This window comes from Hyperoodon ampullatus, assembly GCF_949752795.1.
Source record: "Hyperoodon ampullatus genome assembly, chromosome: 4".
Taxonomy (NCBI): Eukaryota; Metazoa; Chordata; class Mammalia; order Artiodactyla; family Ziphiidae; genus Hyperoodon; species Hyperoodon ampullatus.
The window spans coordinates 35,616,278-35,630,062 of record NC_136917.1 but is presented as its reverse complement, the minus strand read 5'-3'; the positions used below and the strand labels follow the sequence as shown (position 1 = coordinate 35,630,062).

General features: G+C 40.8%; 1 protein-coding gene across 1 annotated transcript; it reads left to right on the top strand.

Annotated features, from left to right (window-relative positions):
- Positions 1-4,090: 4,090 nt before the first annotated feature.
- Positions 4,091-5,038, top strand: OR1M1 (olfactory receptor family 1 subfamily M member 1; the record flags this gene model as incomplete). Its single annotated transcript, XM_079701637.1, has 1 exon — positions 4,091-5,038. The coding sequence occupies one exon, from the start codon at positions 4,091-4,093 to the stop codon at positions 5,036-5,038; it is 948 nt and encodes a 315-aa protein (XP_079557763.1).
- Between the last annotated feature and the right edge of the window lie 8,747 nt (positions 5,039-13,785).

The window sequence follows — 13,785 nt, the reverse complement described above, 5'->3', positions numbered from 1 at the left end:
GTCCTTGGATCATGGGGCTCTGGCAGTGATGTGTGGCACAGGCTCCTGAGGGGGTGGTGATAGTAGTGATCTGTGCTTGCACACAGGATTCTTGGTGGCTGCAGCAGTAGCATTAGCATTTCATGCCCGTCTCTGGTGTCCGAGATGATAGCTGCTGCCCGTGCCTGTCTCTGGAGCTCATTTAGGCGGTGCTCTGCCTTCTGTGGGCAGACAGGGAAGGAATTCCCTCTCCTCATGCACCCCAAAACAATGGTCTCTTGCCTCTTAGGCAGTTCCAGACATTTTCTTGGACTCCCTCCCGGCTAGCTGTGGTGCACTAGCCCCCTTCAGGCTGTGTTCACACAGCCAACCCCAGTCCTCTCCCTGGGGTCTGACCTCTGAAGCCCGAGCCTCAACTCCCAGCCCCCACCCACCCTGGCAGGTGAGCAGACAAGCCTCTCAGGATGGTGAGTGCTGGTCGGCACCGATCCTCTGTGCGGGAATCTCTCCACTTTGCCCTCTGCACCCCTGTTGCTGCGCTCTCCTCCATGGCTCCGAAGCTTCCCCCCACCAACCCCTGTCTCCTCCAGTGAAGGGGCTTCCTAGTGTGTGGAAACCTTTCCTCCTTCATGGCTCCCTCCCACTGGTGCGGGTCCCGTCCCTATTCTTTTGTCTCTGTTTATTCTTTTTTCTTTTGCCCTACCCAGGTACGTGGGGGAGTTTCTTGCCTTTTGGGAGGTCTGAGGTCTTCTGCCAGCGTTCAGTAGGTGTTCTGTAGGAGCTGTTCCACATGTAGATGTATTTTTGATGTATTTGTGGGGAGGAAGGTGATCTCCACGTCTTACTCCTCCACCATCCTGAAGGTTCCCCCTTTTCAAATAGTTTTGATCTGAAGTTGGTTGAATCTGCAAATGCAGAATCTGTGGAGGGCCAACTGTAATTTCAAATGATCTACCTTGGAGCTTACAAATTCTTTCCTCTGCTTGATCAAGTCTGTTGTTGATAGTCTACTGCATTTTCCATTTTAGCTCCAGAATTTCTCTTTGGTTCTTTTTCATGATTTCTTATCTCTCTGTTAAACTTCTCATTTTGTGCATATATTGTTTTCCTGATTTCACTGAACTGTCTTTTGGTGTTTTCTTGTAGCTCATTGAGCTTCCTTAAAGCAATGTTTTGAATTCTTTATCAGGCAGATCACAGATCTTCATTTCTTTGGGGTCAGTTACAGGAAAAGTATTGTGTTCCTTTGGTCTTGTCATGTTTCCCTGATTTTTCATGTTCCCTGAAATCTTGCATTGATGTTTTCACATTTGAAGAAGGAATTACCTCCCCCAGTCTTTTCTGACTGATTTTGGGAGTAAAATATCTTCTGTCAGCCCTGTAGGGATTCTTAGACTTTCTCAGACTTTTTCTATAGATACATCTTCTTGACATTTCTTGTTCCCGCTTGGGGAAAGGGAGGATTCTTAAGATCATATACCTTCTCTTGATCCTGCAGAGTCAAGCCAGATGCTAGCAGTCTCCTGTTTGCTTTCCCTAGAGTGGTGCTTTGAAACAATCAAGAGTGTGTGTTTTCTCCCAGTCCCTCAGAGTCAGGCTGACTTTCTGTGCCTGTTCACTAGCCATCTGCAAATGTTTGCGTTTGCTGCCCATGGTGGCACACACAGGGAGCTAACCACAGGGCATGGGTGTGTTTGGTGGGGGCGGGGGTGAGTTGTGTGGAGTGTTAGGTGTGCTCTTTGGCCAGTTGGTGGTCCAGAGGTGAGGAATCCCCAGCAGCATATGCGTGGGCTTCCCGATGGAATCTGTGAAGCAGTTCATAAGATCTGCATCCTTTTGATGCATTTTGAGTCTGCCTGCTGTGCTCCCAGCCTCTCTCTGCCCTCAGTCATACAGTTCACCTTAGTATTCTGGATGGGATAAGCAAGAAGTGAGCCTCTTTGACAGCATTCCACACAGCTGGGGGAGACAGACACTCACTCACGCACTCTCACTTTTCCCTAAGGGACAAATCAAGTGCTGAGGGTGTCTCTCTTGGCACTGAGCTGTGCTGCTTTGGGGGAGGGCTGATGTGAGCAAAGTGAAACTGTTCCTCTTCCTCTCTTCAAAATTTTCAATCTCAGATTTTTTTTGCTCCACTTGTGTGTTGGAACCTCTCCACTGGACCCCAGACTCCCACAAAGGTGCTCTTGTCTATTGGTGATGGACAAACTTGGTGTTCTTTGGGGGGAGGATGGTAGAAAACTCTTATTCCACCATCTTGCTGACATCACCAGTAAATGTTCTTTAAAGGAAGAAAGTATTCTGAACTGAGCAATTATGCAAATATAATATGTCCATTTATTTAAGTTTTCTCATGACTTTCAATAGTTTTGTAGGTTTCAAACTTTCTTTCCTAAATTATGCATATAAGAATATGAATTTACCTCTGAATACTGATTTAGCTGCGTCTCCTTTGCTAGTTAGGGTTTTTTTTTTTTAATTATAAATATTTCCTGATTTCAGGGCTTCCCGGGTGGCGCAGTGGTTGAGAGTCCACCTGCCAATGCAGGGGACGCGGGTTTGTGCCCCAGTCCAGGAAGATCCCACGTGCTGCGGAGCGGCTGGACCTGTGGGCCATGGCTGCTGGGCCTGTGCGTCCGGAGCCTGTGCTCCGCAGCGGGAGGGGCCGCAGCAGTGAGAGGCCCGCGTACCACGAAAAAAACAAACAAACAAAAAAAAACAATAAATATTTCCTGATTTCAATGATGATGTCTTCTTTGATGCATACATTAAGTGTGCTTTTAGTATTTCCAAACATATAGGAAGAGACTGATTATCTTTTTATTATTGATTTCTAATTTGATTACATTATAAGCAGAGAACATGCTCTGTTTGATATGTATCATTTGGCACTAAGATTTACTTTGTGGCCTAATTTTTGCAGATATGACATATATCCTTAAAAAGAAAGTGGATTTTCTAATAATTTAGTGTAGTGCTCAAATCAAGCTGATTCTGTTATCAAATTTTCTATACCCTGACCAAAATTTTGTCCCCTTGATCTACCAATTGCTAAAAAAGATATCATAAATTTCCTATTATGATATGGTTTATAATTTTTTACTTACAGTTCTGTTGGTTTTTTCTTTATATATTGTAAGCCTATGTTGTTAAGTGCATATTAGTAGCTTTTTTTCTCTTTCTGGTGAATCATTCCCTTTATTATTACATAATGACTTTCCTTATTCTTTTTAATGCCTTTGCCTTAAGTATGTTTTGTCTGATATTAATAAGCTATCCAACTTCTCTTTGGTTAGTATTTCTTGGTATATTTTTAGCATTAATTTTCTTCAACCCTTCTATGTCATTATAGTTTAGGTGTATCTCTTGAATACATGATGTAATAGGGTTTTGTTTCTTTGTCCAACCTGAATCTGTTTTTTAATGATCAGTTTAAGCCATTTAAACTTCTGTTGTAATTATGCATGTGTTTTGTAATTTTTATTTTCTTCTTTATATCTCCTTTCCTAACTTAAAGTGGTTTGATCAAAATCTCTATTTCTGTTGTACCCATACTGTAATTTAGAAGTTATATATTCTATACCCACTAGTTTAGTGGTTACACCTAAAGTTTAATTACATATACTTTATGTAGGAAGTCCAAAATGTTCAATACCTTTTGTCTCATATAATTTTTGCATTTATTTTAATCCACTTTACTTACATATACATTCTCATTATTATTATTATTATTTTAAAACAGTGTTTTGTTCACATTTCTTCTACATTTATACCAATTTCTTGGCTGATCATTGTTTCTTGGATAATGCTTTTTTCTGGATTCAACTTGTTTTACCCTGAAGTAAATCCTTTAGTAGTTTTATTAGCAAAAGTTCATACATGTTATACTCTCTCAATCTTTGTCTGAAACAGGAATAGTCAGCCTTGAGCCAAGGCTTGACATATGCGTTGCTATAAACAGTTTATCAAAGGTTCAAGATGCAATACGTATATAAGTTGATAACATAATTAGTCCAGATTGGAAATTGAGTGTAATCTCTTCTAATCTTCCAGAATCATCTCTATAGCATTCATGTAACTTCCTCCTTTCAATACTTCTAGGGGAATCATGCTGATGGAACCAAACAACCAAACAAGTGCATCCAATTTTATCCTCCTGGGACTTTCAGAAAAGCCAGAACAGGAAACTCTCCTCTTTGCTCTGTTTCTCTGCATGTATGTGGTCACAGTAGTGGGGAACCTGTTGATCATACTGGCCATCAGCTCAGACTCCCACCTGCACACTCCCATGTACTTCTTCTTAGCCAATCTCTCCATGGTTGATTTCTGCCTGGCCACCAACACTGTCCCCAAGATGCTAGTGAACATACAAATCAGGAACAAATCCATCTCATATCCTTGCTGCCTGACCCAAATGTACTTTCTCCATTTCTTTGGCATCATGGACAGTATCTTAATAGCCGTGATGGCTTATGACAGGTTTGTAGCTATATGTCACCCCTTATACTATACAACCATCATGAGCCCACGTCTCTGTGGCCCACTGGCTGGTGGCCCATGGGTGTTTTCCTGCTTCATCTCCCTCACCCACATTCTCCTGATGGCCCATCTGGTTTTCTGTGGCAACAATAGGTTGCCTCACTACTTCTGTGACCTCACTCCCCTCCTGAGACTTTCATGCACTGACACCTCTGTGAACAAGATCTTTGTGTTCACTGTGGCAGGAATAGTGATAACCACACATTTCATCTGCATCCTGGCCTCCTATGTTCACATAATTGTGGCCATCTTGAAGTTGCCCTCTGCAGGCAGCAGGAAGAAAGGCTTTTCCACCTGCAGCTCCCACCTCTCTGTGGTTGTACTCTTCTATGGGACCACAATTGGGGTCTACCTTTGTCCTTCATCTGTCCACACAGCCGTGAAGGAGAAAGCATCTGCTGTAATGTACACTGCGGTCACGCCCATGCTGAACCCATTGATTTACAGCCTGAGGAACAGAGACCTGAAGGGGGCCCTGCTGAAGCTCATCAACAGAAAAATCACCTCATCTTCCTGACCACCAGGGCATCTGGAACCTTCCAGGGGGTTAAGATGTAAACATCTGGGTTCTTGGGCAAAAATCTGGAATTGCATGGGTTGGGAGAGTAACCACTTTAGATTTTGAATTGCTGAAGCTTGAAAGGTAACCTCAAGATAGCCCTGTAACTGTTTTCTCAATTACTGAGACCACTAAGGGTCCACTGGGATATGACTCATGCTGTATTTCTACCAGGATCAGTCTAGTTCTAGCAGATTGGATTTATCCATTCAGATCCATTGAGCACTCAACAAATATATATTAAGTATATATTCTGGGTTTGATGTTAGATGCTGGTTATAGAGTCATGAACAGGAGTAGCAAAAATCCCTATAGTTTGAATTATAGTTGAGAGTGAGAGAAGATATTGTACACTTCGTTATAGTAGAATGGAACATGAACATGAGAGGGAGGATAGTATAGTAAGAACACCCAACAGAGTCTGGAAGGGAGAATCAGGGAAGGTCTCCTGGGAGAAGTGACCCCCAAACCCAAAGGATAAGATGGTGTTGTTCAGGCAAAACGAGAAGAAAGAGTATCTCAGAAAAACAAAACAACATGTGAAAAGGTGAGAGAACTACAGAAGCATGCATTTGTGAAGTGAAAAGTCCAGTTATGGCAAATGATGCCAGGTCCTAAGGGCTTTTAGGATCAACCTAAGAGTGCGGCCTTTTTCCAAGGAACCAGCCAGCTAACTTGGCTTCCAGGGACCAAAGTCAGGGAGCATGTGGATGAGTTGTACAGCCCCTACCCCTTTCCTATCATTTATCTTATCTTCTGAGGGAGCAAGATGGCTTGTGCTAGACAAAAGTTATGCGAGGCACAAGGGAGAAAGAGATTCAGACCATGAATTAAGAAAGTGAGGAACTGGGACTTCCTTGGTGGTGCAGTGCTTAAGACTCTGCCTGCCAATGCAGCAGTCATGGGTTCAAACCCTGGTCCGGGAAGATCCCACATGACGCAGAGCAACTAAGCCCGTGTGCCACAACTACTGAGTATGCACTCTAGAGCCCATGACTCTTATATATATGGAATGCATGTAAGTAGTAACACTGCTGATACCAGAAATGAGAGCTATTCATTGCGCATTTTCCTTGTGCCACCTTACCACGTTTCTTTGTGCTGTCTCATTTCATCATTCTAAAGTCCCTATGAAGGCAATTCATTATATCTACGTCTATAGTGGAGTAGTCCTAATACTCATACGGAGATTTACAACTAAAATGGAATGAGCAGTGACTTCGAATGGGGCCAGAAATTTTCAAATGGCGCTAAGGAGCTGACATCATCTAAGCAGAATGGCTTCGAATAATCGTATCTCTAATTTGCTTTTGTTGCTTTCCTTTCTTTCTTTCTTTGTTTTCTTTTTGACACCATTTCAACTATTTATTTAAACTTTTTTTTAACAGAATTTTTTAACACACACAATATTGACATAATTGTTTAATGAACTCCCGTATACCTCTTTCCCTGGCCACATAACTACCAACCTCTGGTCAATCCTACCTCATCTGCAACCTTATTCTTCTCCCACTCTTGTATTCAATGTAATTTTTAAAAATAAATTACCATTTGAGGGTTTCCCTGGTGGTGCAGTGGTTAAGAATCTGCCTGCCAATGCAGGGGACATGGTTCGAGCCCTGGTCTGGGAAGATCCCACATACGGCGGAGCAACTAAGCCCGTGCGCCACAACTACTGAGTCTGCGCTCTAGAGCCCGCGAGCCACAACTACTGAAGCCTGCACACCTAGAGCCCATGCTCTGCAACAAGAGAAGCCACCACAATGAGAAGCCCACGCACTGCAACGAAGAGTAGCCCCCGCTCGCTGCAACTAGAGAAAGCCCCCACGTGGCAACAAAGACCCAAAGCAGCCAAAAATAAATAAAAATAAAATAAATAAACTTATTTTTTTAAGTGTAAAAAAATTAAATAAATTATCATTTGAGAAGGGCATATTAGCTTGAAACAACCTCATTCAAAGCAGGATTGCTTATATAGGTCACTTGATGGAACTGGTTTTTTAAAAAGGAGGCAAATTGAATGCACATGTATTGTTATTCCAGGGGATATGACCTTACTGTTAGAAGCATTGAGTATCACCATAAACAATCTTTAAGGATCATCACATCATCAATGTGCCAGATAATTACCAATGGTGAGAAGGACTTCGAAGGCATATTGAAGGGCATGTGACAGAGATAGATGGGGGTGGTATTTTAGTCTTGGGATTTCTGAGAGCAACTGGTCTCTATTAAGGTGGCTTCTGATCTGAGCTCTGAATCAGGCCAAGAGAGAAGTATTCCTATGAAGGAGGTGGAAACAGTGTGCCAGACGAAGGGAATTGTACATGCAAAGTCAGGCACAAGTCAGTATTTAAATAAGTTTTAAGGAGCTGTCCATGCTTTTTTATATATATTTAGATTTGTTCTCGTCTTAATCCTTGAACAAAGTCCTGCAAGCATTATAAACCCAACATAGAACTCAGCTTAAAACAACCAACAGTTATTATCTTATAGTCTCTGTAGGTCAGGAAACTGGGCGTGGCTTAGCTTGGTAACTTGCTCAGGGTCTCTGATAAGGCTGCAGTCAAAATGCTAGTAAGGGGATTTCTCTTTCTGATCTTTCGTTGTTAGTGTATAGAAATGCAACAGATTTCTGGGTATTACTTTTGTAGCCTGCAACTTTACCAAATTCATTGATGAGCTCTAATAGTTTTCTGGTAGCCTTTAAGATTTTCTATGTATAGTATCATGTCATCTGCAAACAGTGACAGTTTGACTCCTTCTTTTACAATTTGGATTCCCTTTATTTCTTTTTCTTCTCTGATTGCCATAGCTAGGACTTCCAAAACTATGTTGAATAAAAGTGGTTATAGTGGGGCTTCCATGGTGGCGCAGTGGTTGAGAGTCCACCCGCCGATGCAGGGGACACGGGTTCATGCCCCGGTCTGGGAGGATCTCACATGCCGCAGAGCGGCTGGGCCCGTGAGCCATGGCCGCTGAGCCTGCGCGTCCGGAGCCTGTGCTCCGCAACGGGAGAGGCCACAACAGTGAGAGGCACGCCTACCGCAAAAAAAAAAAAAAAAAAAAAAGTGATTATAGTGAACATCCTTGCCTTGTTCCTGATCTTAGAGGAAATGCTTTCAGCTTTTCACCATTAAATATGATGTCAGCTATAGGTTTGTCTCATGTGGCCTTTGTTATGTTGAGGTATGTTCCCTCTATGCCCACTTTCTGGAGAGTTGTTATCATAATGGTGTTGAATTTTGTCAAAAGCTTTTTCTGCATCTATTGAGATGGTCATATGGTTTTCATTATTCAATTTGTTGATGTGATGTATCACACAGATAGATTTGCAGATATTGAAAATCCTTGCATCCCTGGGATAAATCCCACTTGATCATGGTATATGATCCTTTTAATGTATTGTTGGATTCTAATTGCTAGTATTTTGTTGAGGATTTTTGTGTCTATGTTCATCAGTGATATTGGCCTGTAATTTTCTTTTTTTGTCAAACGTGTATTGCACTGCTTAACATGCAAAATTAAAGTCATTCCCATGGGTAAACACACTAATATCCTCAGGATATATCTTAACATGGATAGAATTTAAGTATCTAGATGGCAGGACATCCCTTTCAAGATAAAGACTATAACATGATAGCTTTGTAGAGGTGTATAAAATGCCAAAAGAAGGGATAAAGATTGGTTATGTAACTGCTTTCATGCAGTTTGCTACTGTTTCAATTCTGCCTTGTATAGATTATGTCAACATAACTTTGGAAGCAATAATTTTACTATATTTTATTTTCAGAGAGCTTTTAAAAATCAGCATTGTAAATGCAGCTATGCTCATTTAATGTTCAGAATTTTCATTAAAATAAAAAATTTAGCATTGACACTTTGGCTTTTTAAATGGTGTTTAAGGACTTATGGATGTGTATTTTTTATTTGTAATCATAGAGGCTGTCCCAGAAAAAGTATATTATAATGTATATTATAATATGCCTGTTAAAATTCAGCAGACAGTAGGAAAATAAGTGTTATGGGGAAATTAAAGAAAAACTGAGCCAGAATCTTTATATTCCTGACTTTAATTTGATTAAAGTTTATCATTGTTCTTTCTAAAATATATATATATTTATCTGGTTAAGATCAGGAAGAGAAATTCAAGAAACAATCCCATTTACCATCACATCAAAAAGAATAAAATACCTAGGAATAAACCTACATAAGGAGACAAAAGAACTGTATGAGAAAGCTCTAAGAAACTGATGAAAGAAATCAAAAGAAACTGAAGACAGTTGGAAAGATATATCATGTTCTTGGATTGGAAGAATCAATATTGTCAAAATGACTATACTACCCAAAGCCATCTACGGATTCAATGCAATCCCTATCAAACTACCAATGGCATTTTTCACAGAACAAGAACCAAAAAATTCACAATTTGTATGGAAACACAAAAGACCCCGAATAGCCAAAGCAATATTGAGAAAGAAAAACGGAGCTGGAGGAATCAGGCTCCTTGACTTCAGACTATACTACAAAGCTATAGTCATCAAAACACTATGGTATTTCTATAGAAATATAGACCAATGGAACAGGATAGAAAGCTCAGAAATAAACCCACACACCTATTGTCAATTAATCTATGACAAAGGAGGCAAGACTATACAATGGTGGAAAGACAGTCTCGTCAACAAATGGTGCTGGGAAAACTGGACAGCTACATGTAAAAAAAAAAGAAATTAGATAATTCTTTAACATCATACACAAAAATAAGCTCAAAATGGATTAAGACCTGAATGTGAGACCAGACACTATAAAACTCCTAGAGCGAAACATAGGCAGAACACTCTCTGACATAAATCACAGCCATATCTTTTTTGATCCATCTCCCAGAGTAATGGAAATAAAAACAAAAATAGACAAATGGGACCTAATTAAACTCAAAAGCTTTTGCACAGCAAAGGAAACCATAAACAAAATGAAAAGACAACCCACAGATTGGGAGAAAATATTTGCAAATGATGTGACTGACAAGGGATTAGTCTCCAAAATTTACAAACAGCCCATGCAGCTCAATATAATCAAAACAAACAACCCAATCAAGAAACGGGCAGAAGACCTAAATAGTCATTTCTCCAAAGAAGGCATACAGATGGCTAAGAGGCACATGAAAAGATGTTCAACATCACTAATTATTAGAGAAATGCGAGTCAAAACTACAATGAGATACCACCTCACACCAGTGAGAATGGCCATCATCAAAAAATCCACAAACAACAAATGCTGGAGACAGTGTGGAGAGAAAGGGACCCTCCTACACTGTTGGTGGGAATGTAAACTGGCACAGCCACTGTGGAGAACAGTATGGAGGTTCCCTAAAAAACTAAAAATAGAGCTACCATATGACCCAGCAATCCCGCTCCTGGGCATATATCCAGAGCAAAACATGGTCCAAAAGGTTACATGCACCCCAACGTTCATTGCAGCACTGTTTACAATAGCCAAGACATGGAAGCAACCTAAATGTCTATCAACAGAGAAATGGATAAAGATGTGGTGCATATATACAATGGATTATTACTCAGCCATTAAAAAGAATGAAATAATTCCATTTGCAGCAACATGGATGGACCTAAAGATTGTCATACTGAGTGAAGTAAGTCAGACAGAGAAAGAGAAATATCCTATGATATCACTTATATGTGGAATCTAAAAAGAAATGATTCAAAGGAACTTATTTACAAACAGAAACAGACTCACAGACTTAGAGAACAAACTTATGGTTACCAGAGAGAAAGGCTGGGGGGAAGGGGTAGTTAGGGAGGTTGGGATTGACATGCACACACTGCTATATTTAAAATGGGTAACCAACAAGGACCTACTGTATAGCACAGGGAACTCTGCTCAATGCTATGTGACAGCCTAGATGGGAAAGGAGTTTGGGGGAGAATGGATACCTGTATATGTATGGCTGAGTTGCTTTGCTGTGCACCTGAAAATATCACAACATTGTTAATCAGCTATACTCCAATCTAAAATAAAAAGCTTTTTTAAAAAAGATGCTAGCAGAGACTGTGGTCATCTAATATCTTGACCAACGATAGGAGATCTGTTTCTAACCTCAGATCTCAGTTCTCTGCTGATTGGTGACAGTTCCTGGACATATGGACCTTTTTATAGGGCAGAAAGACAGAGACAAAAAGGGAGAGAGACTGAGGCAGAGAGAGAGAGGCAGGGAGGGAGGGAAAAAGGGAGGAGGAGGAGGGAGGAAGGGAGGAGCGAAGATGAGAAGGAGGAGGGTACAACAAGATGAAATCGCAATCTTTATAATCCAATATCAGAATGAGTTTTTATCATTTTTGCTGTATTCCATTTGCTGGAAGCAAGTCGCATGTCCCGCCCATATTCAAGGAGATGCCATTACACACGGAGTAAATACCAGCGGGCAGGGATCTTTGGGATGTTAGCCACCTTAGAGGCTGCCTGATGCACCGACATCCTCCTAGAGGCATCTTTTCAGGCGGATAGACCCTCGGTGTCATGGGAGATTGAGGGCGGCATTCTCAAAGCTGGGCTTGGGTGCTGGTATTGACACTCTGAATTCATGCAGTTCCAAGTTGAGACACACGGGGACAGCAGAAACACATAGCTAGGACGTCTCATGCCCCTCAAGTCCTTGGAACCGAAGTTTCCAGGAAGGGTCTCAGTGGTACCAGGCACAGATTTGCTGATCTTTGTTCCTTACCCCACCCCCAACTCAGCCCGTTCACCACAGGGGAGCCACAGATTCAGCTTCCCAAAGGCTTCCCAACTTGGGGCACATTAGGAAAGTGGCCTTAAGTGTTCTGAGTTTCCCAACCATCCCATCCTCAGGATTTACCAAATCTCTGCCCCCTCTTCCCACCGCACCCAGGACCAGCACTGTCTGGGGTCCAAATAGGGAAGGCCCAGAGGGTTCTTGTTCTTTCTGAGGTAGGGGGAGGGAGAGAGAGAGAATGGAAGATACTGTGATCCTGATCAAAAATACAACAACAAATGTGTATGGAGCCCAGAGGCCAACTTGGAACAAGATAGGTTGTCGTGTCCACTTCATCTGAGCGGTGGGGATCAAGGCAGGACTTGGAGAAGGAGGCCAGGGTGAAGGTGGAGAGACAAGACTGACAGAGTAATTAGACTTTTGGGACACTCAGCATTCCCATAGCAGATATTCATTGGGCGCCTACGATGTTGCTAAGTCTTACGCCTGGAAATACAGTGGACTAATTGGTGAATCAACCCAAAAAAATCTGTCCTCCAGGAGCTAACATTCTAGTGTCAGAGTCCATGAATATAATCAGTAAGTAAAAATTTTTTTTCTTTTTTGGCTGCGCTGCGGGGCATGCGGGATCTTAGTTCCCCGACAGTGCCCTCAGCAGTGAAACCTCGGAGTACTAACCACTAGACCATCAGGAATTCCCTCAATAAGCAAATTAAGAAAGATATAAGATCCCACTTTTGAGGAACAAAGTAGGGATGAAGGTGGAGGGGTATATTCTAGTTTTCTTTTTAACAGCTTTATTGAGATATAATTCATATATCATTCACTCATTTAAAGTATACAATTCAATGGTTTTTAATCTATTCACAGAGCTGTGCAACCATCACCACAATCAAATTTAAAGCATTTCCATTACCCCAAAAAGAAACCCCATACTCAATGACAGTCCTTAGACCCCATTTCACCCAAACTCCACAACCCCCTGCCCTGGGCAACCACTAATCTATTTTCTGTCTCTATAGATTTGCTGATTCTGGGCATTTTTCATAAGTGGAATGCACAATATATGGTCTTTGTGACTGGCCTTTTTCACCTAGCATAATGTTTTCAAGGTTTATACTTCATTCCTTTATATAACCAAATAATACTCCATTATATTTTGGATATATGTGTCGAGATACCATATTTTGTTTATCCATTCATCAGTTGATGGACATTTGGATTGTTTCCACTTTCTGGATGTCATGAATAATGCCGCTATGAACATTTACATACATTTAAATCTTGTTTTTGTACAAACAAGATTTTTGATTTATATTATTATTATCTTTATTGAGGTATAATTGACTATATTATAACATTATATTAGTTTCAAGGATACAACATAATGATTCAATGTTTGAATATACTGCAAAATGATCATAGTAAGTGTAGTTCACATCTGTCACCATATATAGTTAAAAATTTTTTTTTCTTGTGATGAGAACTTCTAAGCAACTTTCAAATATGCAATACTGTATGATTAACTATAGTCACTGTGCTGTATATAGGACGGCAGTTTTAAATTAAGTAGTTAGGGAAGATCTCTCTGAGAAGGGGACATTTGGTTTAAGGACCTTAAAAAGTGAAGGAGGTGTATATGTTAATCCCAGTCTCACAATTTATCCCTCCCCCTCCCTTCCCCCCTGGTAACCATAAGTTTGTTTTTTACATCTGTGACTCTCTGTTTTATAAATAAGTTCATTTGTACCATTTTTTTAGATTCCACATATAAGCAATATCATATTTGTCTTTCTGTGTCTCACTTACTTCACTCATTATGACAAGCTCTAGGTCCATCCATGTTGCTGCAATTGGCATTATTTTGTTCTTTTCTTTTTTATGGCTGAGTAATATTTCATTGTGTATATGTAGTACATCTTCTTTTCCATTCTTATATAAAATAGATAATTAATAA